The following is a 25,071-nucleotide window of genomic DNA, read 5'->3' on the forward strand; positions in this document are numbered from 1 at the left end:
AAAGATGAACAACAATCAAATCCAATTGAATATAAAGGTCAATCTATTGAGATGGTTAATTGAATGAAAAAAGAAAACAAATCAAAACAAATTGATTTACTTCCCAATTAATTGAACGGTCACTTGCAAGAAAATACAATTAGCCAAGAGGAAGAAAAGTAATTGATGATAACTAATTTATCTGTCAATTCTAATTTACTTTTCGAAATATTATCCCAAATGTACAAAGAAATTATTCCAAATCAATATCGAAAATAAGAAAATCGAAAGAAAAAGTAAACTTATCGTTGGAGAATTTAAATATTTCATTCGTTTCATTTTCGAAAGCTACAAATTCGATGGGAGAGATTCTTTTATTCATAAGATTATCTTTGGATGCACAGACTAACAGAGAATTGAACCAATTGAACGAAGTTCATTTTCTCTCGAAAAGATCGATAAAAATTCCAATTCGTTTCTTCATCTGATAAACTGAGGCGACTTCGAATCAACAATCATGCGCTTCTATTCATTTCTCATCCTCATCACTTTTTTTCTTCTTCCTCATCATCATGTTTCTTTAGTTTCTCTCTCTCTTTCTTATCCTCATCTTCTCCTCTCTCTCTCTCTCTCTCTCTCTTTCTCCCTCTCTGGTTTCTCTTCATCCCTCAACCCAAAACAAAACAAGAAGTAACAAACGATAAAAATGTTACTTTAAACCAGAAAAAAAGTCTTAGTGTTTTTTTTCCTGAAAACAAATTCGGTTAATCAGTTTGTTGTCTTTCTTTCACCATGAGAGGTTTTATTATCTCTCTTATTGTTTTATTTCTTGGAACAACAATTAACTTGGTAATTAGTGAAACCAGTGGTAATTCTAAACAATTAAATTCAGATGATTATGATGATGATTCAGAAGATTTTGATGACTCTCCTGAAGACCAAGAGCTCCAACTTGAGGATAAAAGGCCTTCCTATCTAAGGGTAAATAGAATCTCTTTTTTTTTTAATTCTTTTTCTATTCTCCTCACTTTTGTTTTATTATACAATCGAATTACTTTTTTCAAGTAGAAAATGTTTCCAATTTTCTATAGATGAGATTATCTTAATCTAATTAGAAAAGATTAATTTCATTTTAAAATCTTCTCAGTGAATATCAAATCTAAATGAATTGTCTTAAATACGCTTATATGGAAATCCGTTTATTTACTTATTCTTTTGTGTTGATTTTTCTTTTATTTTTCTCTTGATTATTCTTAATTCTTGTTAATTGTTACCTTTTACCTGTGCTACATTTTGAAGAAATCAATCAATTTAAAGATTAGATGGAAATTAAAACAATCATCTTAGCGTCACATCAATCATATGGCTCATTATTGTTACTAAGTGAAGCTTTTTTCTTGTTGCTAACTGACCATTTTTTTTTTGCTTTTTCTTTGTTTTGGTTTGAATTTTTTTCTTCTTTTTCTAATTTGATTTCTATTCTATTCTAAATTGTGTGTTTTGTTTCTTTCTAGAAGAATCAAGGTAAAGACCGAGTAAAGGAAATCTACTTGTCCTGGGATCTTGATTTATGTAAAGATGTTCAATGTAAATCTAATCAGGTTTGCATGGTGAAAATTTCTCGTAAATCAGCAGTTTGTGTTGCAAGAAAATCAATTGACAAGAAAAAAGCTCAATCAAAGAGGGAATTCAAATGGTCCACTAACAATAATAGTAATAAAAAGTTGTCATACAAAGTATCATCTTCCTCCTCATCTGATGCCACTTCAATAAGCAAATCTGACAGTGAAGTTTTGCCCTGGGATTCATCAGATTATCTACCATCTCCATCATCATCTCCACCATCATCTTCATCTTTATCATCTTCTTCCAATAATAATAAATCATGGAAAGATTGTCGACCATGTCCAGTGATCAAGCCATCATTTTACTGTGGAACAGACAATTCAACATACTCTTCAATGTGTCGCCTTCAATTTCACAATTGTGTCCACCATACCGATATTGAGGTTGCCTGTAAAGGTTTCTGTCCCTGTGGAAGTCCAGTCAATAGCCATGTCCAAGCAAAAGAGATAAGAAATCATGAACGTTGGAATAAGTATATGGACACATTGGGTAAATTGAGGAGAAGTCACAAGATTGAGAAATTTGTCAAATCTCGAGCTAAAGTTAAACTAGAAAATGATGGAAATTTTGATGATTTGTATCATGAAGATGATGGAGATAAGAAATTGTCAAAGAAAAGATTAGCCGTTTGTAATAAGGAAGAGCTGAAAATAATGGGACACAGGTTATCCGATTGGTTTGTTGTGGTTCTACGAGATCAGAAACGTAGTTCACTCAATAAGAAAGACACTTTCATGGATTTCTTGACAATTCCCGATTGTCCGAATGATATTGCTAACATGTTCCATCGTCTTGACCTGGACGGAGATTTACGATTATCATTAAAGGAATTGTATGACTTGGAACATGACAAACGAGAAAAATGCCTTAAGCAATATTTGGATGGTTGTGATGAAGATCGAGATACCTTTTTAAATCCCTATGAATGGTGCTCATGTTTTGATCGCAAAAGTAAGCATTAAATTGCGAATTGAAAAAATTGAACTACAGTTAATTATTTACTTCTCTATCCAGGTAAACCATGTTTGATTGAAAAATCTCAACGGAAACGTTTGTACGGTGAATATGTACCCAAGTGCGACAAAGAGGGTTTCTATCAATCGATTCAATGTCATCTACATAAATGCTGGTGTGTTGATCGTTATGGTGTTGAAATTGCAGATACAAGACAAATAGGGATGCCTAATTGTGGTAAGTTTGTTTTACTTTTCTACTTCCAATTCAATTTAGATTAACTAATTGTTTGAATATCTCTTTTTACCCCAGATAGCAAAGATGTAACAATCAAAAGGAAGAACGAAAAAAGAAATTCCAATTCTCTGGGCACAAGCCGATTAAATGATCGTAAAGTGGATGAATTTGACGATTCCGATGATTCTGATGATACGGAAGATGATTCTCTCGATGGATCCGGATATGAACCATAAAAAGTTACACAATTAGATGACAATATACATCCAATAATCATTAACAATTATAATCTTCCACTCGTAATTTCAATTATTCATTCTCATTATGGTAACAATTTAAAAAGGATAAGTTGAAAAACGTTTCAAGCTCAATGTAATCAGAAAGGATAAACAAAGCACAAAGAAGGACAATGAACTTAACGCTTCCACACTCACAGATTATACAATCCATGAAGAAAACTACATTGCAATTCACTAAATCATTTCTAGTTATTTAAACTACAATTATCCATTCATCATAATCAGTTAATCATCAACAAACGACAACAACTTGAATCTCCATTGGAAACTCCAACCATTCATAAAACAAAAAAAAACGTATAAGAGGACAAACTAAAGATCAGATTAATCCTGATTAATTAATTCCTAGAAATATAATTTGATCAACTGTATCTCAAATTCAATTAGCTATATCATCCCTACTTAAATTGTTAATTGTTTTAATACTCTGACTGATGCAAATTTGCAATCAACTAATAACATGTTTACTTAAACAACAAAAATCCTTGTTCCTCCAACAAACAAAGCAAACCTATCGAGATTGTAATTACTATTACTATTATATCTTAATCATGATGATGATTTTAATTAATTGTAACAATTTACTTAATTCCATCTATTGTAATTTAATTTCTAGATTAATTTTTGGCTCTAACTCTTTGGTACGTTGACCATTAGCCATGCAAATCAATTGCCAAACAAAAAAAAACATTTATAACGCCAACTAATTGTAACTTTTACAGAAACAATTCCATCATAATTAATAAGTTATTAATTGTTATTAACTTTAGCGATTGATTGTGTTCACTTATATAAATAAATATAAATATGATCAATCTAATTGTAATTTGGTTACAACAACAATTCATTGAAAATACACAATCGATCAACAATAAAACAACAAATTGACACTTAGAAATTGTAACAATTTCGTTTAAATTGTAATAATTAATTTATTTGCTTCGCTAGTAATCAATTAGATGCGAAACAATTAAAGATTTGTAACTGTCTACGAGTGGAAAATCAAAGAGGAGGAAATACTGGAACAATTAAAATCCACCACAAGTTAATAACAATAGAGATTAATTTCCAGAAAAATTGATTAGTAACCTTTTCTGTCTTTCAATTAATCAAATAATAGAAACTAAATTAAAGACCAAGTCAAATCAATGCAATTGATGAAAGAATCATCAATTTACCACAATTTAAAAGAAAAAGAAACAACAATTAACTGTAGATGTTAAAATCTCTGTTTTCAGACAAGAGAAATTAATTCTCAACAATTAACCTTGATAACTTTTTTCATCTAAATTTCCTTCTATCACTAATTCTTGATTTACAATTTATACACTTTAATCAATTAATTGTTGTTAAATCCAGTGAAAAGATTGTAACAATTTCATAATCATGTTAATTCAGTTTCTCTTTTGTTTTTAGTAATTAACTCAATTGAAGAAAAAAAGAAAACATTGAAACAATTAAACTGGTCTATCAATTTAATCACTTGACACTAAATTTTTGACTCTATTAATACAATTAACTTAAAGGGGAATCTTTTAAAAGCAAAACAAAGTTAATTGTAAATGATTAATTGTTAGTGGAAGATAATTGATAATTCGATTGGTGATTAATTATCATCAACAATCAATGGTCAATGATAAAAACTTTGATTCTAAACAAAAGTTAAATATCAATTTACAAGCGGAAATTTGGATTCTTTTAGTAATTAAAAGCTGAGCAATTAACAGTTAATCGCTTTTCTATCATGAGAAACAATTAACAGAGGAAATATAATAACAATCGCGTTTAATTTTTCCAGGAAAAAGTTTCGCACGAGAACTCACCTTAATTAACCTTCGATCCGTTAATGGTTAACATTTTGAGAATCGTAATCAATCCCAAGTGATTAACGAAGTTGATTGAATTAGAGTTTTGTTTATAATTATTTCTTATTCGAGAATTTGTTTTCTCTCTCTCTTGTCTTTGAATTTTTCTCCAATGGAACATTGAAACAATCAATTGTTAATCAAGTCTCATTGGAAGATAATTTATGGTTTATTTTTTTCATCAATTTCATTTGCATTTTGATTCTATTTATAAATCACTCGTTATTGTTGTTTCTTTTTCCTTTTTCTTGTTGAAATGTTTGTAGAATCAGAGTTAAGTACAACTAGAAGAGTGTGTGTGTGTGTGTTTGTTTGTCAGGACTGAAAGAGATTATCACAAAATCCTGGTGTCTGTTTCTCTCCTCGATGTTTCCGTTATCGTTAGGCCACAATTGATTTAAATATGTTCAACATATCGATTAACACGCCTTGAAGCTGGTCGGTCATGTGTGTTCATAGAGAAGAAGTTCGAGAAAAAGAGAGAAAACTTTTTTCTCTTTGGAAAAAACAAAACAAGGAACAGAAATGGAAGAGAGAAGGAGAAAGAGAGAAGAGAGAGAGAGAGCAAGAGAGGGAGAGAGACACCAAGTAAAGGAAATCAGCTTGTCATGGGATCTCTTGATTTATGTCGATCCAATGGAAACCAGATCAGGTTTGATTATTAGTAGTAGATCAGCAATTTATGTTCCAAGTTGATAAACAATTAACACCAAGAGAGAAGCTCAGTCGTAGTTAAGAATCCAAATGGTCCAGAATAATGATGGTAAGTTGGTTCACAAAAAAGTTCTCTTTCTCTTATCCTCTCCACCACCGCCTCTTTCTTCCCAATGAGCGAATCTGACAATCAGGTGTTAACCCTGGAATCATATTTCTCTATCATTTCTTAAATTCGCTTCTCCACATAGTCACTTCTTCTTTCTTCTTCTTCCTTCTCCTTTCTTATTCATCTTTTTCCATCCATTTCCAACAGTTGACAAGAAAAAAAAGCTCAATCAAAAAAAAGAGTCTTAATGGTCCAGTAATAATGATAAAATAAAACTTTAAATAAGTTTAGTCGGAAAACAATGAAATCAGAAAGCCTTCCAATTAATTTTCACTTTTGTCTTTTTTTTCTCTTGTTTTTTTGTTTTTGTTTTTGTTTGTGTTAATGTATCAATGGATGTACCCCATGAATTGGTGGTTTATCTTTCTTAAATTCGTAAACTAAAGGGTATATATGTTCAACGGCATGTTGAACCGACAAAATATTAGGTGCGGTGATAGTTATTGCTCCTGTTTGAAATATTTTAAGGGTGGCCTTTACTTCCTTAAATTTGTAAGTAGCTCCTGGATGTAATTCTGGTTCATAACTGTGAGTGTGTATATGAGTGTGTAGGAAGAGAGAAATAGAGAGAGAAATATATAGAGGGAGAAATCGTAGAGGAAAGAGAAAAGGGAGCAAGATATGTGAGTTAACAATATGCAAATAAAAATGATAAAGATGCAAACAAGGAGTAAATATGCTAAAGATAATATTTGTTAGAGAGAAAGAGAGAGTGAGTGAGTGAGTGTGTAAAGAGCCACAGAGATAGAGACAGGAATGGGAAAAAACGAGTGGAGAATTGCCGCTAATTGGAACTGGTTGATTATTTGAGGAAGCAAATGAAATGTTTTACCTGCAAAGGGTTCTATTTTGTTCGGTGAATTGAGATATCTTGATTCCAAAAGGTAATAAGACAGTACCGAGTACATTGACAACGCGGTAAGCTGAGAATTTTACTTTGAATCCTAAATTTTGTAAAACACGGGCAACTCTTCTTGCTCCTTTTTTGGCTTCTTCATCAGAGGTAGCTCCTGTCACAGTTATCTTTCCTGATGACCATATACTGGCAGTTACTGCTGGGTCTCTTAGTTTCATCAAGACCATCTAAAGTGTCCAGAAGAGAGAGAGAGAGATGAGAAAAGAGAGAAATAAAAATGACCACGATTAGTAAGCACAAGAGAGTGAAAGGAAAGTAAAAGGGGTAGAAAGAGAGAAAGAGATAGAGAAAGAGAGAGAGAGAGAGAGAGAGAGAGAGAGAGAGAGAGAGATAGCAAAGAAGACATAGAAAAGAGAAAGAGAAAAAGCACAAATATTGTCAATAGGTGTAAAGGAATTAGAATAAGTTGATGTTTTTTTTTCTCTTAGGAATTTATATTTACTTACTCCTTGTTCTCTTTTATAGACAACATTTGCTCCGTTTGTGGCGATTTGCCTGAGATTAAGATGACAACGAGTTTTAAAATTACAAACAACATTGGTTATATGAATGTCTACTTCAGGTATTTCTTCCTCTTCTTGACTATTATTTTTTTGAGCTTCTCCATCTTGTCCCATTGTACACTAGTAACAATAATGTATGTGAATCCGTGAGAGAAGAAGAAGAAGAAGAGGAGGAAAAAAAAGAAGGCAAGAGAAATAGACACACACAGAGGAAGAGAAAAAAGAGAATATAAGAAAAAAAAGAAGAAAAAAAAGAAGAGATGGTGATGGTGATGATGATGATGATGAAAAGGAGAGAGGTGAAAGACTGAGAAAAAAAAAGGAGAGACACTACTACTAAGAGAATGAAAAAAAAAGAATGAGTAAAGAGAAAAATGGTCCTCTACACACACACTCTCTCGGTTCAGTTTCTAGTTATCCGAATAACTATTCCCTCAGTTATGAGGTAACTAGAGACCGAGAAACTGTTTAATATGGTTACTGGCTTAACAATTAAACACAATTGTAAACAATCGAGGGATAATCTAGTTTTTAATCCGATGACAATTAAATCTCAATTAAAGGGACTTTTACCAAGAGTTTAATCCAAACATTTCTCAATAGAAACTTGGTAACCAATGGCAACCAAACATTCTAGAGAAAGAGAGGGAAATTTGAACTGCGATTTATTCTAATTTCAAATTGATTATCTTTTCATTTTGAGAAATTTGTTTTAATTGTTGTCATTTAATGGCAAATTAGTGTTTTACAAAATTTGATCAACTTAGAAGTTGATTTGATTGTTTAGTTTTTTTTTTCGTTTTGTTTTTTTTAATTGTTTTGTCGCAATTGTTTTTAACTTAAAGGAAAATTGGTAAAAAAAAGTTAATCATAATTGAAGTGATTATGATGATAGGCACAATTGAATTTGTAAGAAATTGATTTAGTTGTACGATTAATGGGTAAGATATGAAATTCATGATCAATCCAGTTAATTGTTACAACTGTTATCAAAGTGTTGATGTTGATGTTGTGATTTGTATTGTGATTTTTTTTGTATGAAAAAAAAGTGAAGAAAATTGAATAAAAATAATTAGCAGGCAAAAAAAAGATTCTGATGATTGTGATTATCTTTCAAAACCATAACAAGCTTGAAAATCATTCCAATAAGGTGAGTCGAGGAAATTTTGATCTTGACATGAATTTGGTCCTAATTTATGGATAAGAGCATAATCAACACAATCAATGATCCCATCGTTGTTACAATCACGTCCCAGTGTTTTAATGTAACCCTTAATTGTATCTTGAGCACAATTCATATTAGTTACACAGTTGATAAAATCACTCGATCCACCATTGTAACCTGGTTTACCAGATTGTAGCCAATAAGAGATACTGATTTGATATGGACCACAGAATTGATTCCCTGCGATATTTTTACATGGGTAATTAGCATCGCATTTACTTGTCGCCTATTGTTGAGCCGAATAGAAAAGTAAAAGTTAGAAAACAATTAAACTCTCACAATTAATCAATGATGTAAAGTGTCAACTTACTTCACAAATACATTCCAAACATTCAGTTGTCATTGATCCGTTTACTTTGGGAGTTGATGGTAAGAGTCGAGAGTCTCGAATACCTGGAACAGGTAAGATTGAACTATCATCCCCATCGGAGTAAGAAATTGTCGTTGGTGGTGAATTAGTGACTGGTGTGAATTCTGAGGGTGGTGGATTAGTTGAAGATGGAGGTTGTGGTTGTGGTTGTGGTTGTGGTCGTGGAGAAGGTTGTGTGACTGAATTTCGAGGAGGTGAATCGCTGTTACCAGAAAACGGTCTAAAACCAGGTTGAGATGGGAAGTTAAAACCATTGGGTCGATCGTAACGAGGAGTGAATCGATCAGCGTTGGGTGAACGTGATGGTGCTGAATCAAAGTTACCATTAGTTGGTGGACCATTAGGTTGATTTGGATAATTGTTTGGTGGAGCAATCAAATTATTACCATTGTTATTATTCAATATTGGTCGGAATCCATCATTTCTTAAAGTTCCAGGTTGGAAACCATTATTATTATTATTACTAGGATTAGGTTCACTTGGTACAAGTGGCCTGGATTCGCGAGGTTGGTTATCATTATTATTGCCCCGATTAATAATTGGTCTAAATTCATTGTTAATTGTTGACTCAGGGGGAAATCTATTAGGTGCTGATGGGCCAACATGTGAATGTGGAGGAATAGGAGTCGGTTGATCTGGTTGGAAATTATTCCTTGGTGGTGGTGGAGTGACATTATTATTATTGTTATTGGCTCGCGGTTGACCTGGGACTCCAAAGTTAGGTCCCGACGGACCAAATGGTTGATTCGGGAAATGTACATCATTAAAGTAAACATTTGAATTATTTGGACGGTTAAAGTTTGGAGGAGGAGAATCAATGGAAGGATTAAATGGGAATGGATTAAAAGGTGAGTGATCATCAGCATCGTGGAAACTATTTATTCGTTCAGGTTGATTTGATTCGCGATCAACTGGCCGATTACCGGGAATTTCGTTCTCATTAAATCGATTATTGGCTCCATTCCAGGTAATTGGTTCATCTCTACGAAGGTTAGCAGGTTGACCAGGTCTTTCGATTGGCCTGAAGCGCTCTACATTTTCCCGAACACGATTGCCTAATATCGATTAAAAGTAACAAATAAGTTTCGTTTTAAAAACAATTTTCGACCAAAACGATCGATTTGTTATTAATTTTTAAAAAAGAAAAATATTAGTAAACAAAAAAAGAATGTGTTAGTTAAAAAACATTAACAAAATATTGTATCGAAAAATGAAAGATCTTCCATCGAGGAAAATGGTTGAGAAAGTCAACAATTAACGGAACCCACTTCGAGCATCAATTGGTGGTTGGTGACATGTTTTATAATCGGACCAAAATTTTCCTGTTCCAAATACTCCTGGTCCACAATTGGGTCCATATTGGTGAATCATGACGTAATCATCGCAGTTAATTATTCCATCATTGTTACAATCACGGCCAAACCTTGACATATAACCTTGAACAGCAGCTTCGGCACAATTTTTACGAAGAGCGCACGAAACATAATCAGTTCCTGGTCGACCTGCATCCGACCAGAAAGGCCATGAAATTAGGTAGGGACCACAAACATTACCGAAACATTGTTTGTTTACATCACAACCGGTACTCGCCTGGCAAAGACAATCTAAACAATTTGAATCAACGGGTTGATTAGCGTTACTTGGGGAAATCTCATAGTTTGACTCTTCATTGTAAGACGAAGATGAGACAACGGGAGGAGATGAAGGTTGATCCAGTGAAGAAGGTGCTGAGTATGATCCAGTTTCAGGTACATTGTTTAAAGGTGGTGAAGGTTGACTGGAAGGATAAGTACGAAGGACTCCAGCATCTCCTCCCCCCGAACCAGTACCAATATTGGTAACATCAACAATCGACGAAGTTGGTGGTTGACCAACTGCTGGGCCAAAAACTTCATGTCGAGATGGATTATTGTTATTGTTATTTGAAGGGACATTGTAACTGTTATATCTCACTCTTTCCGGTTGACCACCAAATGACCGGAAATCTGACGGATTAGAACCGAGCGATGGTCGATAGGTTTGATTTCGTGAACTGGGAAAAGTCCAGTGAGTATTATGAGGCTGCGGTTGAGGTTGTGGTTGGTATTGTGGTTGTACAGGTTGACTGTTCGTTGGTCCACCAGAGGATGAGAATCGGGGTGGTGATAAATTACCACCATTGTCATAATCACCATTGTAACCATTTCCAGCTAATGTGAGAAGAATTGATTTAATTAGATAATTTAATCATTAGGTAAATATTGTGTCATTTGTATGTAAATTGGAAAAGGTTAGATCACAAAAAATCATTGGAAAACAACAGGAAAAAAAAGTTAATGACATTTGAAGTTTAACTAAATTAGTTGGATAACTGATTAAACAATCAGTCAATTGTTTAACGTAACAATTAACTTATTTGAAATAAATTATCAAATTGGCAAAATTCAATAGTAATTGCGATTCTTACAGAAAATGTTATTAAATTGAAAGTTAGAAAAAAACAATTAACAAATAGTGAATCTTTTTGCATAGAAAATCCTTGAAAACTTAATTAATTAATTGCAAGAGAAATTTTTATAGAGAAATAAATTAATTAATGAATTAAGACAATTGAAGGTTAACAAGCAAAGGTTGTTGATCGTCACTGTTGATAAACAAATAAAAAAAACTAATTGGTTAGTAACAAGGTTTCGGATAATCTAATTGAAATGGTTAACAATTAATTAATTAAGTACATGGAGAAAATTGAATCAACCTCCAGGGGCTTAATTGATATGGTGAAAAATGAGTAAAATTAATTGTATTAATTTGAATTGTGATGACATTGAATTTAAAGATTTAAATATGAATTTGGAAAATTACCTTTGGTCTGTAATCAATGTCACAATTAAGTCTTAATCAACCTTGATTTATTTGATTACCTGTAAGAAAACAACAGGAAGATTCTTGATTGTAGGTTGGATTGTAAACAGAAAATTTAATTCTAAATGATTGAAGTTTAATTGTGTGAGGTAAGTGGTATCTCCACACAATTAAGTGCAATCCGTCAATCAGCGTAAGTATAATCAAGGTAATCATATTATTATTATTAACAAAATAGTTTATAATTTAATAACAATTAAGACCTTGAAAATGTATCGTTTGGATCATCAATAATTCACAATTGATAACAATTAAAATTGTATTATAATAACTAGATACATATAACCCTAAGGTGAATTTTAATTGTTGTTGATTGATTGGTAAACAATTTAAAGCTATTTTTAATTTATTACATGTTACAATGTAATAGTCTCAATTGATTTAATTACTTTTCATTTTCATTGGCTTTAAATACTTGATGTTTATTACATCATTGAAAAGAAAAGGATTTAAATTGTTTTAGTCATGTAAATTAGTTAATTTGGATTGTCAATTGATTATATTATTCAAAGGGATTAAAGAGAGATGATCAAATCATGATTAAGTTAATGGAAACAATTTAATCTACTTTGTTTTATGTTGTCTCGTCGTAAAAGTTGTTAATTGTTTGTTATGTTCAGGAAGGACAATTAATTGTCCTTCAACAATTTAGATTTGATTACAATTGACAAATTAGATAATTATAACTAATTTAAATTCACATGAATCTCATTGACCATGATTTAAATGATGACGACTATTGAAACCATTGAAAACAATTAATGATTTCTTATATAATCAACCTTGAGAGCTAAAACAATTAACTAACAATTAGTAACAATGAAAGTATTAAATGAATTGAATTTAAAAACAAATAGATGAAAAATAAAAGTTTCAATTGTTACGATTAATAATCAAAGTTATTAGTTAATTGTTTTCTTTTCTCATTTACAATCGGAAGTGTTGATTTGAACTGCCCTTAGGGTGAATTGATTGTGGATTATGTTTAACAACAATTTGATGTAATGAATGATGATCAACATTTGATTTAGTTGATTAACTTATGATGGGAATTAGAATCAAGAAGCTTAATCAAGATGATAAATTTGTGAAACAATTTTTATAAATTAAACTGGTTTAAATTGGTAAACCCTTACGAAAATTAGTTAATTGTGAACGTGATTTGAAAAATATTAAAACTTTAAATTGTAAACTTATCAAAAGATAAATCAACAACAATTAATATTAGATGTTTACATTAATTGTTACACATGAGATAAAACAATTTAAATTAAAACAAGAAATGAATCAAAAAACAATCAAGAAAAAAAATCTATCACAAATTAAATTTTCTTAATCGATATCAGATAATTTCTAATAATTATCGACGCAAAAAAAGTGACCTAGAAATCAAAGTTAATCCATTGAGATAAATGATTAGTATTAACATGAGAGGAAATAATTGTTATTATCAAAAGTTTTGATGAGACAAATTGATGATGAAAACAGAATCAAGGTGAAAAGTAACCAATCATTAATTGTTGTTTGTTTCAACTACTTAATTACCTTCAATTGGTCATTTGATCAATAACATTAAATTTATATCAACATGATATCATTTGATTGGCCTTTGATCAAGTGAAAAAGTGAAAAATGATTTAAATGAAAGGTCATTTCCTTAATATCTGTAAGAATGAATATTCTTGATTGATTACTCAGATTCTGGGTGAGAGAGAAGCAGAAAAAATCACAAAATTTCAAAGAATCATAGCAACAAGTTTTATATCAACAAGATAAATTTGTAATCATTTGATCAGGTAAACACTAATCAAGGACTTAGATCAATGGAGACCTTGAAAAAAGCTAAATGTCCAAAAGTAAACAACCATAGGACCAACGGTCAATGATAAATTTTGGACAAAACATCATCAATAACTTAGCTTAATCCAAACAAGGTCTTGACCTAAACAATTTCATTGGACCGGACGAAGTAGATTAATGATAAAGTTAAATATTGGAAACTCAAAATTTTCCGAAGGTTTTTCGTTTCCTATTTTGTATCATTGAATAGAATTGAGTATGTATTTAACTTGATATGTTGGTAGACTTTGAACTAAAATTTGATCTGTTGAATGAACATGAATACAGGGAGGAAAATATTGGAGATGTTAAAGTGTAAACTCACTTCCTGAGGCACATGAAGATGATTGGAAAACTCTCCAATAATCAGAATCCAACAGCCATTGAGCATTACAAGAGTTTGGCCCTGCTTTGTGGATCGCAGCAAAATCAGCGCAATCAATGAAACCATCGCCATTACAATCTCTAGCCCATTTAGCCATATAGCCTTGGACAGCTTGTTCAGCACATCGTTTATCATTGAGACAAGTTTCAAAATCATGAGGACCACCTTGATCACCAGGTCGCCCACCATCAGACCAATAGCTCCAAGAGATTTGATAAGGTCCACAGAAATAGGAAGAAGGTCCAGAATTGTGACATTTCTTTGACAAATCACATCCAGTACTAGCCTAGGAATAGGAAATACATGGAAAACAGAAAACAAAAGAAAACAAAATTGAATAAAAATTCAATTTAATCAACAGCAACAAACGTAGTAAATGTAACATCAAGTCAATAACACCAATAAACGTGATGAAAACAGAGACAGAAAGTAAGCAGAAAAAGAAACACAATGAAAAAGCAAACAAACAAACAAAAAACGAGAAAACAATCAAACGATTAACATTTATATTGACATTAAATCAACTTAACACCAGCAATGGTAGAGTAACAATTAGTGAACAATAATGAAAATAACACATTGGAATCGATGAAAAAGGTTATATAGAAACAGAAAAAAAATATAACTTTCACCAGAAGAAGAGCAAATTTTACATGATTAATTTGATTAAATTAAGAAAAAAGCGAATCAGTTAAGTGTCAATGTAATTAAGGTGATACACTTTCCACTAATTAGCAAATAAAATGGCCTGAAACTAAGAAATAAAAAAGAATTTGAATTTTAAAAGAGAAAAGATTAGCTAACCAATTAGTAGAAATGGCGACAAGAAGAGGAAGAAGAGAAGAGAACAAATAATTTAGAATAGAATAAAAAATTGGAGGGAAGAGAAGAGAAAGTGAGTCATATTTTGAGGAGAACAACAAATTGTTCGATTAATTTGTTAATCTTATTGGTAATGTGAAGTAATAGAAATGGTTTAAGGGTGGAAATCAACAAAATGGTTTATTAATTGAAGATCTTTACTCTTGATAACAATTAAGAAAATTCTCATCTCAATTGGATTAATATTGATCGTCCATTTTTGTTGATGTTAATTGTCTGTTTTTCTTTACTCACCTGACAAATACAGTTGAGACATTGTTGATTTAATTGTGATTCAACTGGATAAATCACCGTCAAACTGATGAGCACCAGGATAACTGTGGTTCAATCAAACAAAATGGAGAACAGGATTAAGATTAAGGTAAGTGATTTGTTAATTTAGTGATTGACTTACCAGAAAGAACCTGAGAAAGGCTCATTTTTATTACCAGGTAAAGATTATCCAAAGGGATTAGAAAAACAAGAGATGAATTTTCAACGAAACGATAAATTAACAGTGGATGTTGATAATTTAAGATGATGAGGATAAGTGAAAGATAACACAAGGTATTTGTATGATTCTGGACAAGATTGAGAGAGAGAGAGAGAGAGGGAGATTATTAAGGGAGGGATTTGATTTGGTGTTTGGATCAATTAAGAAATTTGTTCGAAAGATAAATTGTTTGAGAGAGAAAAAGAAAAAGTGAAAGTTAAATGATTCGAAATGATGAACAGGTATGAAAGGGAGAAAGAGAGTAAGAGTGAGAGAGATGTTCTGATGATGGAAACCCTGAAAAACTGGTTACCTGGAAAATCAAATCATCGGATATAATTGTTGTTTTTACTTTTTTTTATATATTATAAAGGAGAAACAATTTATTCATTTTAACAAATCAGCGATATACAATTTTTTGCTTTGTTTTTTTTTAACGGTGATCATATTAATCAACGTTGATTAGCAACTGTGTGTGTGTGTGTTTGTGGTTTTTATAACAATTATATAGAAGGAGTGGAGAGATTAGAATAGAATTTTTTTTTTGGGAAATTATTTTACTCCAAACTATCCCATGGAGCTATATTCTTGGACCCTCTTTCAGCGGTATCAACGTGTCTTTCGTAATAGATTGGATCACTATAACCAGTTCGTTGTTTAATAATTTTGCTGGAGAAAATTAATCAGGAAAGAAAAGGTAAATGGAAATAAGATTAATTGATTGAACGAGTGAGTGAGTGAGTGAGTGAGTAAGAGAAAGAGAGAAATGAAGATTGACAGGAGTGAGAGAAAAGACTAACGAAATGTGGTATTTACCCTATTTTTTTATTCGCTGCTTTATCATCGTAATTGGCAGTCCATACTGATATTTTGGTCATTACTCGTCTGACATTTACAACCGCTCCACAGACTTGGTCACTTTCATCGTCAAATGCTTCACCGATGAGACAAAGTAACTGTAAACAGGTAAAGTATTTATTATTTATGAAAAAAGGTAAATGTATTAGTTAATAATGACATTTCAGTGAATAGTGATACTTGATGATTGAGTTGAAAGCATGATAAATATTTGAAAACTTACCACTTCAAGCCAAGCATTATCCAATTTGGTTGCTCCCCTTGCCCCTTTTTCAAACGTCATCAGCCAACGTCCTCCATTACGATTAGCTTTATCTTCCCACATAGGTTTAATATCATCTTTGAACACACTATAATCAGATCCTTGAATCAAATTACTTGGAAGCTCAATGTGATTGTAAAGCCTGAGAAAAAGAGAGAGAGAGAGAAAGAAAGAAAAAAGGTGAAATAATGGAAAAATAAGTGAATAAAAAATCACATGAATTAGAAAAGAGAGTAAGAGAAAAACACACAGCTGAGACAAAAGAGTAAAGATCTCCTAAAGAGAAAAAGAGAAGGGGAAAGAGAGTCTCAAGAGAACAGAGAAAATTATTTAATTCTAAACACAATTAACTTACGCCCAAAAATCTTCGACAGTTCCAACAGAGGTTACCGGCACCAAATTGGATTCCCAATCACCACCTTTATTAGGCTTCAAATACCATAAAGTCCATTTTAAATTAAGAGGATTCTTTTTCTCAACTTCTTCAACCTCACCCATTTTGATGATAACCAATGAAAAATGAAAATCAAGATAAGCAATTTAATCCAAGAGAAACACAATCAACAAAGGTAATTTCTTAATTAATAGATTAACTAATAACAAGAAAAAAAAGCTTCTTCATTCAATTAACTTCCGATTTCTTGTGGAATTGTAGCGCCACCTGGTGGATAGAAAAGGCGCTTTTTTCAACCAGAAAGAAAAAAGAAAAAAAATTTTCTTTTTTCTTCCAATGTTACAATTAACTCTTTTTCCTTTTTTACAAATCCAAAATAATCGAATTAAATTACTCAACCTACATGGAAAAACTTGGTCACATTCCTTGCAACATGGAGAAGAAAGTCAATCTTTGCACAATCGATTCGAAAATAATTTCAAATTGTCAATCCTCGTGTTCGCAATTAATTATCATTAATTGAATAGTAAATTCGTCAAGATTAAAATAGAAAATAGAAGTTGGATGAAAAAGGAAAAATTCTAATGGTAAAGAGTTCGAACTCAAAGAGAGAGAGAGAGAAAAGTTCTAAATAGAGTAAAGTTCGAACTGTAATTAATACGTTAATCTTTAATTTAGATGAAAACCAGTGAATGGAAATTAATAATATATGATAACGAGAAAAATATAGTAAATTAAATCTTCAATTAACTGGAACACAATTAATTAATCAGCGAACAAAAAGATAATCAGTTGAAAGGAGAGAGAGGGAAAGGAAAATTCTAAAATTAGATGAGATAAATTCTCTCATCAGTAATTAATCGAATCAAAAGTTCCATAACATGATAACTAATATTTATACCAAAAAAAAAAGAGAGAATTCAAACTAAATGAAAATAAAAAATTCGAAAATATTACAAATCTAAAATGAAAACGAAAACGAAAACGAAAAGATTGAAGATAAAAAATTCGAACTGAAATAATTTCCAGTTAAATGAATTCTCTTGGAAAACTAAATGTTAACGTCTATAGATTGACGAGAATTACAAATTATATCAATTATCCTCTATCTCCATCCTCATCCTCATCTGATAATCTTTTACCTGTGACATTCCCTTAAGAAAATAACTGTCTGGAAGTTTCTTCTCATCCTCATCCCTTCAATATCTTTGAACAGGTAAATCTAATCATCTTCATTATCCATCATCGTATTAACTTTAATCCTCTGATTAGATTTACCTTTTTCAATGTAATTAACTCACATAATTACAATTAGCGGACAAAAATTATCAATGACCAAATGGTTGGATTGTAAATTAATTCATCATGTATTAATCAGCTAAATTACTGTTCCAATTAAAGTTGACTAATTAATATTTATTTCTATACTTAATTGTCTCTTTTATATTAATAACAAATTACCAATTAAATTGTGACATTTTATTAAATTACTAAAACTTAATTGGCTTTCCTTTGATTATGATTATTTGATTTTTTTTGTTGTTCCTCTCAGTCTATTGATCGTTAATTTAATCAATCAAACATTTACCTCTTTGATAACATGTCACAATTAACTATCATAACTAAATCAATGTCAATGAAACATTAATTATTGCTCGTTGATTTTGATTTAATAATAAATTGTTTCAATATATTTACCAATGTTTCATTGAATTGTCTGATTATACTGAATTAGAAATTAAGTTTTCATTAATTATTTATAAATCAGATTCAACATTTAACCTTTAACAATATTTGGTGATGATTGAAACAATTAAAATTGATCACAAACAATTAACTGTGTAAGGTCACTTTTATTAAGGCTTTTGATTGTTACGTTAATTTTGTTTTACAATTTGATCAATAGTTTGGTTTTTTACATTTTCATTCAAATTAAATTTCAATTAGCAGTCAAGATGATTAACAATTTACTCTGTTTGATATATATACAGTTTAAGTATCAATTAACCAGTTAATTGTAACAATTATCATTGATTTGGGACTTACACAGTTTTGTTGATAAAGTTTAATTTAATTGTTGAAATTGAGAGAGAGAGAAAAATATTATTAATAGTAACAGTAAAATATTAATCAAATTTACAAGTTAGACTCTAATCTATCAGATGAATTAGTGATTAACAATCAAACTTTTCAATGGAAACAATTTGATTTAGTTAATCGTTTGAAAAGATAATATTTTTTAACTTGTTTCCTTGTATTCGTATTGGACCAGAAATAAAGGTAAGCATTACAAATTGGTGACAATATCGCAATTGTCTGACTAATTGCTTGAGTAAAATAAATTGTCGTCGGTGAGAGTTGATTGAGAACCGTTGATTGGTCAGCAAGATCAGAATAGATATTAGTTAGATTGATTGGTAACCAAATCGAACCGAAAATAATGGTGTTTTTGAAAAGAGTTCGGGTCACTTTCGAGTTTCGTCTTAATTTGTCCTTAATGTCGCGTTTGTTCAAAATGTTTGACACTAATTTAGAGTAAAACAAGTTACCCTTTTGCTTTGAGTCCATATCGTTGAAACACATTAGACGAACTCGAGTTTGAATGTGCCGACGGAGAAAAGTGTCAACTTTATGGTGGCAAATGGTCATCGTAACCAATGGACAAACCCATTGGATAAGTAACAGTGCTAAAGTGTAATAAGTGCGACCATGTCGAGGCCAAATTTCACCGCAAATTGTTATCGTGTGAACACTGGTCAGTTCAATGTGACTTATGGTTTGGTAAATAAATATTGGTGATGATAAGAGGATTGAAATTATCCAGATTAAAGTGACCAAAACGATATCTGACCTTAGCCATTGGCTTAAAGATGAACACGAAGCCGATGATGGCCAAAGTGGTGTTATCGATAATGATGAAGATGAATATGAAGATGATGAGGATGATGAAAAGGCTGGTAAGGTAATTGTTGAATTTGTTTTACTTTTACTTGCTGATTGTTGACTTTTATTTGATGAGATTATGTTAATCCGATTGGTACAGATTCCAGTTATTATGCAAGCCCGTTGGACACTGATCGTTGTCACGATTCCGCTTGATACAAAAACTAAAATACCTTGAAAAGTTGGTACTATTTTACACAGAAGCTCATTGAAAGGCCAACTTTTCCGTAGGATATTGTGTAAGGTGAAAGGGCAAAAGGCTAAACAATAGATCGCATCGGAAAGAGCGAGATTGATGAACAATAAACTTCGAGGTTCCCGTTGATTGAAATTAGTTAAACAAAAAAGGATAATTATGATTCCATTGGAAACGAAACCAAGAGTTAATAAAGTTAAATAGATTATCAGTAAGGTTAATTCCGTTTTGGGTTCGAAGATACGATCGAACAGCGAAATGGCCTCGTCAAGGTCGACACCTTCGAGAGAAGATGCAAATTGTTTCAAAGTCTCATTTAATCCAGTTAATTGTTCACTCATTTTGTTTTATTTTTTCTTCTTTTCAAAGATTCATTTACATCATTTAATCAGTCACAATTTAAGAAAAATTATATTTCCAACTTATCGTTTATATCAACTGGGAGTTAATTCTGGTTGGAGTTGATAGATTCTCATTTATATACTCTGTTAATGAGACGTCGCAATCAAGGTTACCATCATAATCATGATGATAAGGATGATGATCATGATCATCATCATGGATGATAATGATCACCATCATCCGATTAGATTTCAAATCAATGATTCCGTTGAATATATCTGAGTATTTACTCATTGTCTCAATTTGAATACAAGGGTTATATTGACATTCACATTTAGCTGATTAATTTACTTGATTAATCTAGTTAATTAAATATCAACATCTTTAATCATCTATTTCATCATCGATGGCAATTAGTTATGATTAGTTGGAATTTCGGTTTTTTTTTATATTCTAAATCATTTCGAATCCCCTAATCTCCATATCTACTTAAGGTAGTTGAGTTAATTAACGAGTTAATTGCAATTACGATTGAATTGGGATTATTTAGGTTTCATCTTTTCATTTAGAATTAAATTGTTGATTAATATAACTTTTAATCATCGAAGAACAATTTAAAATTTAAAATTAGTTTACTGATTAACCAATAGAGGGAAGCAGAGTAAAGTTAAATTGTTAACAATTAAATTTAAATTTAATCACTTGAAAAACAAAAGTAAACACAAACACAATTAAACAAATAGTAATCCTTTTCAATTAACAATCAATCCAGTTTAATTAGTTGATCAAGTTGAGTTAATTGTTTCAAAATAAAATACATTTTATTTCAATTGAAAAGTTGATTAACTTTACAAAAGATGAAGTTAATTGTGATCAGAGTTAATCACTAATTGTGCTCATGTACAAATAATACATAAATTGATTTCCAAGTACATTGGTTGATTAAAAAATCACAAGAAAAAAAAATACCAAAGTAATTAAATATTACTAACCAATACCCAACAATTAAGGTTAATTATCAGCAATTGAAATCAGTCATTGAGTTAGATTATGATTAGTGATATTTAATTGCTGTTAACCTTTAATATTTGTAAATTGTTGGATAAGTGATTAAATTATCGTTGAGAATAATAAAAGAACCTTTTGTTTTCTATTAGTTGATAACAATTAAACTTAATAATTAACTAATCATGTGAAAATCCTATAACCTAATCAATGGTAATCTTATCAATAAATACACTCACTCCTATTAGTTAATTAAGAGGAGGTTGGGGGTTGATTTATATTAGATTAGTATCTCAACAATTAGAAAGAAATGATTCTAATTGTGATATAATGGGAACGGAATTAAATTAATCTAGTAAATTGTTAATTTGGTGAAAAGATAATTTCAAATTGTCATGATTAAATTTCAATCTAATGAGACAATCAATTGTTAAATCTTTTGAGTAAATACAATTTATTGACCATGAATAAGAATCAACAACAGAAGTTAATTATCAACAATCAATCAGTAAATTGTTTATGTGAAGATGATTAGTGTTGATTATTGTCCATGGAAAGGTCACAATTAACCAAATGATTAGTAAATTATTTACTTTTTATTGGTGAATGAAAAAAAAATTCAAGTGCTTTTCTCAATATGATTAAAATCTAAGTGATTTTTAAACCATTGGGACAATTAGTTAATCATTTTGATGATCAACTGTTTTAATTAATGATAATTATTTGAATAATTTGTCTAATTTTACTGATTTTACATTGATTTGAATTTGCATTAACTTTTTTTTCCTGGCTTGATTAAGGATTAGTTAATTATGAAGATAAATTAATCACTGATACTTGAGACAATTAATTGTTAGGAAGAAAAAAATTACAATTAATTAATGTAATCATTTCTCTCTCTCTCTCAAGTTGTGATCAGGTTGTTTCTGTTGTTCAGCTTTTGTCTTTTCAACAAGATCATAACAATTAACCAGCAATCATTATGATTATAATATTAATAGTAACAATTAATAGTTTACAATCAAATTAGATTAGAGTTGTTGATTGTTGTTATTATTTTTTTTCCCTGTGGATGATGAGAGATGATGAAATGAATGGTGAAAGGAAAGAATCATCATCTAATTGGAAAACAATAGAAAGACAAGAATAAGATGAAAAAAGTAAGAGGATGATCAGTGAGAGAAAGGAAGATGATAGAGTTAGAGAGAGAGAGAGAGAGAGAGAGAGAGAGATGATAATGAGGATGAAGATAAAGATGAAGAGGTAACAAGAGGTGTCTCATTGAAAATGAACAAAAAGATGCACTCGAAAAGTAATAATCGTATCTATCATCATCATTATCATCTAAGAATGAAGATGAAGATGATGATGATGATGATGATGATCACAATTTATTTCTAATTACCAATTAACCTCTGACTTAATGACGAGAAGTTTAATTAAAACATTGTTCAAGTGGTGATTAAATCTGAAACAGTTTTGAATTACCTGTTTACACATACAGATTATATTGATGAGGATGAGGATGAGGATGAAGATGAAGATGCTGAAGATGATGAGGATGATGAGAGAGTCAAAACATTTGTATTATTATCATGATAATCATTAACTAACTACACTTGAGACATTTAGTCAAGATTTTGTTGTTGTTTTAACATTAACACACAATATTGAGTATCTATTGGAAGATATTGATAATCAATTTAATTATCGAAGATTATTAAATGATGATTAACTCTCTCTCTCTCTCTCTCTCTCTCTCTCTCTCTCTCTCTCTCTCTGGTTTCATCACCATCATTACAATTAATGGTAGTTGATTATACTCACTAATTGTTATAATTAACAGTATACATTAATTACTGATTGTTTATGTTACTTTTTTTGTCTTTAATCAATATGACAAAATGTTAATAAACTATTAATTACTGTTTAATTGTTGATTGAGTGGTAATTGTTGCTAATTAATTTAACACTTAGCAAAAAATATGTAAATCAATTTTATCTCACCTTAAATTGTTTGCAATTAACTAAATTAATCGACTTGAAATTCATATTCATATTACCAATTTCACTTTTTCGATTTTTTTTTCATTAAGATCACAATTAACTTCCCAATTATTATTTGATTGTTGCTGTTTATTATTGTAACAAAAGGATTTAATCAATTGTGTATATACATAAAATATTAATCAATTAATCAACAAATAATGTTGTTAATTGTTCATGAAGAAATGACCTGATTCAACAGATTTAACTCTTTATTTGATTAATCATCAACAATCAAGTATCAACAATTAATTAGCTTTTAATCAGTTTCTGATGTTGTTTTAATTATTTTTTTTGTCTCTTTCTCTATCTCATCAGTAACAATATAAAAATGATAAAATCATCATGATTAGTTAATCAGCTTATCATTTTTACCTTGAAAATAATGGTAAAAGTTGTAATTACAATCAATTAATTGTTAAGAATCAACGAGAAAACAAAACGAAAAATGTAAAATCAATTGAAAGTTTTTGTGTAAATGAATTAATATCCAAATCAAATAAGTAAATTAATCAATTGGTAACATTTGATATAAAGGTAAAACTTAACAATTAAGAGGACAGGGAGATTAACAGTAAATCTAATTGTGATTAAATGATAACAATTTAATTGTATTATTAACAAGGTGATAATCAGAAGACGTTTTTTTTTTAAGATGATCAAAACAATGAAGATGATAACAAGATGATAAGAAAGGTAAGAGATAATGAGAGTAACCATAATTGAATTTAATAATCAATAACAATTTAACTAATTGTTGTTAATTGTGTAATGTTAATAAATAGTAAAAGAAAAAAACTACAGAAAAAAAATGAGAAGAAAAAAAAAGTTAAAGGAAGAAAAAAGAAAGAAAAAAGAAAGAAAGAGAGAGAGAGAAAGGGGGAGGCTCAAACGAATGGAAAGAAAGAGAGGATGAAAAAGAAAGAGAAGATAAAAGAGATCATCCCAGAAAAGAAAGAGAAGAAAGAGAGAGGGCGGAGAAAAGAAGGTAAAGAAAGAGAAAAAACAACTTTTTCTCTCTCTCTCTCTCTTACCTGTTACCTTCTCTTTCCAAATTCAACAAAAGGAAAAGAAAGAAACAAAGAGAGAGAGAGAGATGATGATGATGATGATGAAAAAGAAAGAGAATGAGAGAGAAAAGAGAGAGAGCAGAATTGGAACCAGGTAGATTGGATCATAATTCAATTGTTCACCGGCCTAAGCACGTTAACAATAGTAAAGTTTGATAACAACAATATAAACAACGTTGTTTATTTAATTGTAATGATTATCTCGTTAATTGTGTGACCTTTACATAGATTAACGATAATCTGTTGTCCATCTTTAATTGTTTGTTTTCATCTTATTAATTAGTTATAATTGGTGATCATCGCAGTCACTTTTTCATTGATATTATTTTTTGTTTATGTTTTCAAAATTTTCACAATTCTAAATAATATTGAATAATAATAACATCGTTAATTTTAATTCTGGCCTACTAATAATGATTTCATCTAAAACCATCAACTTTTAATTGTGTGAGTTAATTTTTCAGGATTATAAGAATTTGGTTAATTGTTGATTAGCTAATAAACAAATTAACTCTGAAAGATTGTCAAATTATTGACAATTTAAAGTGATTCTCAAAGATGATGATTAACTTTCCGTTGTTGTTGTTGTTGTTGTTTAGTACTTGTTTTAATTGTTTCACTGTTAATTGTTACATCAAATTGAGAAAAGGTTTAATTGTGATATGTCAATGTTATTAAT

At 30.4% G+C, this 25,071-nt stretch overlaps 6 protein-coding genes across 7 annotated transcripts in view; 2 read left to right on the plus strand and 4 right to left on the minus strand.

Annotated features, from left to right (window-relative positions):
- The first annotated feature begins 618 nt into the window (after positions 1-618).
- On the plus strand, positions 619-3,915 carry LOC128392555 (proteoglycan Cow-like). 2 transcript variants are annotated; one of them, XM_053352596.1, is made up of 4 exons: positions 619-960; positions 1,497-2,556; positions 2,620-2,796; positions 2,872-3,915. In XM_053352596.1, exons 1-4 carry the CDS (start codon positions 772-774, stop codon positions 3,030-3,032), a joined length of 1,587 nt encoding a protein of 528 aa, XP_053208571.1. In that variant the 5' UTR covers positions 619-771; the 3' UTR covers positions 3,033-3,915. The 2 variants fall into 2 exon arrangements, with proteins under 2 accessions (XP_053208571.1, XP_053208570.1); XM_053352595.1 differs by having other exon boundaries at positions 621-960; positions 1,494-2,556.
- A 1,195-nt stretch (positions 3,916-5,110) lies between these two features.
- LOC128392568 (TATA box-binding protein-like 1) lies at positions 5,111-7,765 on the minus strand. The gene is made up of 3 exons (XM_053352609.1): positions 7,146-7,765; positions 6,616-6,866; positions 5,111-6,309 (listed from the first exon to the last, which is right to left on the minus strand). Exons 1-3 carry the CDS (start codon positions 7,314-7,316, stop codon positions 6,105-6,107), a joined length of 627 nt encoding a protein of 208 aa, XP_053208584.1. The 5' UTR covers positions 7,317-7,765; the 3' UTR covers positions 5,111-6,104.
- Positions 7,766-8,001: 236 nt separating this feature from the next.
- On the minus strand, positions 8,002-15,480 carry LOC128392547 (uncharacterized). The gene is made up of 6 exons (XM_053352582.1): positions 15,199-15,480; positions 15,039-15,121; positions 13,863-14,208; positions 10,066-10,986; positions 8,738-9,852; positions 8,002-8,653 (listed from the first exon to the last, which is right to left on the minus strand). The coding sequence occupies exons 1-6, from the start codon at positions 15,221-15,223 to the stop codon at positions 8,309-8,311; spliced, it is 2,835 nt and encodes a 944-aa protein (XP_053208557.1). The 5' UTR covers positions 15,224-15,480; the 3' UTR covers positions 8,002-8,308.
- Positions 15,481-15,615: 135 nt separating this feature from the next.
- Positions 15,616-16,993, minus strand: LOC128392571 (eukaryotic translation initiation factor 4E-1A-like). The gene is made up of 4 exons (XM_053352612.1): positions 16,752-16,993; positions 16,358-16,538; positions 16,093-16,232; positions 15,616-15,945 (listed from the first exon to the last, which is right to left on the minus strand). The coding sequence occupies exons 1-4, from the start codon at positions 16,892-16,894 to the stop codon at positions 15,834-15,836; spliced, it is 576 nt and encodes a 191-aa protein (XP_053208587.1). The 5' UTR covers positions 16,895-16,993; the 3' UTR covers positions 15,616-15,833.
- A 1,649-nt stretch (positions 16,994-18,642) lies between these two features.
- On the minus strand, positions 18,643-20,976 carry LOC128392560 (neuropeptide Y receptor type 2-like). Its single transcript, XM_053352600.1, has one exon. It carries the CDS (start codon positions 20,268-20,270, stop codon positions 18,981-18,983), a length of 1,290 nt encoding a protein of 429 aa, XP_053208575.1. The 5' UTR covers positions 20,271-20,976; the 3' UTR covers positions 18,643-18,980.
- A 3,501-nt stretch (positions 20,977-24,477) lies between these two features.
- LOC128392545 (transcription factor mef2A-like) overlaps positions 24,478-25,071 on the plus strand; it is a 44,540-nt gene continuing 43,946 nt past the window's right edge. Inside the window, exon 1 of the mRNA XM_053352580.1 lies at positions 24,478-24,837. The gene's annotated coding sequence lies outside the window, so the exon portion shown is untranslated. The remainder of the gene's footprint in view (positions 24,838-25,071) is intronic.

This window comes from Panonychus citri, unplaced genomic scaffold (genome assembly GCF_014898815.1).
Source record: "Panonychus citri isolate SS breed McGregor unplaced genomic scaffold, ASM1489881v1 Contig00136, whole genome shotgun sequence".
Classification (NCBI taxonomy): Eukaryota; Metazoa; Arthropoda; class Arachnida; order Trombidiformes; family Tetranychidae; genus Panonychus; species Panonychus citri.

Excerpts from the sequence above, each read along its gene's own strand:
- LOC128392571 (XM_053352612.1), bottom strand. The coding sequence starts at position 16,894 with ATGGGTGAGGTTGAAGAAGTTGAGAAAAAGAATCCTCTTAATTTAAAA. Across the intron at positions 16,539-16,751 it reads ACTGTCGAAGATTTTTGGGC|GCTTTACAATCACATTGAGC; the intron begins GTAAGTTAATTG and ends TCTTTTTCTCAG. Across the intron at positions 16,233-16,357 it reads ATAATGCTTGGCTTGAAGTG|TTACTTTGTCTCATCGGTGA; the intron begins GTAAGTTTTCAA and ends ACCTGTTTACAG.
- LOC128392560 (XM_053352600.1), bottom strand. The coding sequence starts at position 20,270 with ATGAGTGAACAATTAACTGGATTAAATGAGACTTTGAAACAATTTGCA.
- LOC128392547 (XM_053352582.1), bottom strand. The coding sequence starts at position 15,223 with ATGAGCCTTTCTCAGGTTCTTTCTG. Across the intron at positions 14,209-15,038 it reads GTCTCAACTGTATTTGTCAG|GCTAGTACTGGATGTGATTT; the intron begins GTGAGTAAAGAA and ends TCCTATTCCTAG. Across the intron at positions 9,853-10,065 it reads ACCACCAATTGATGCTCGAA|GCAATCGTGTTCGGGAAAAT; the intron begins GTGGGTTCCGTT and ends AATCGATATTAG.
- LOC128392555 (XM_053352595.1), top strand. The coding sequence starts at position 772 with ATGAGAGGTTTTATTATCTCTCTTATTGTTTTATTTCTTGGAACAACA. Across the intron at positions 961-1,493 it reads AAAGGCCTTCCTATCTAAGG|AAGAATCAAGGTAAAGACCG; the intron begins GTAAATAGAATC and ends GTTTCTTTCTAG. Across the intron at positions 2,797-2,871 it reads AATAGGGATGCCTAATTGTG|ATAGCAAAGATGTAACAATC; the intron begins GTAAGTTTGTTT and ends TTTTTACCCCAG.
- LOC128392568 (XM_053352609.1), bottom strand. The coding sequence starts at position 7,316 with ATGGGACAAGATGGAGAAGCTCAAAAAAATAATAGTCAAGAAGAGGAA. Across the intron at positions 6,867-7,145 it reads TCTATAAAAGAGAACAAGGA|ATGGTCTTGATGAAACTAAG; the intron begins GTAAGTAAATAT and ends TGGACACTTTAG. Across the intron at positions 6,310-6,615 it reads CAAAATAGAACCCTTTGCAG|TTATGAACCAGAATTACATC; the intron begins GTAAAACATTTC and ends ACACACTCACAG.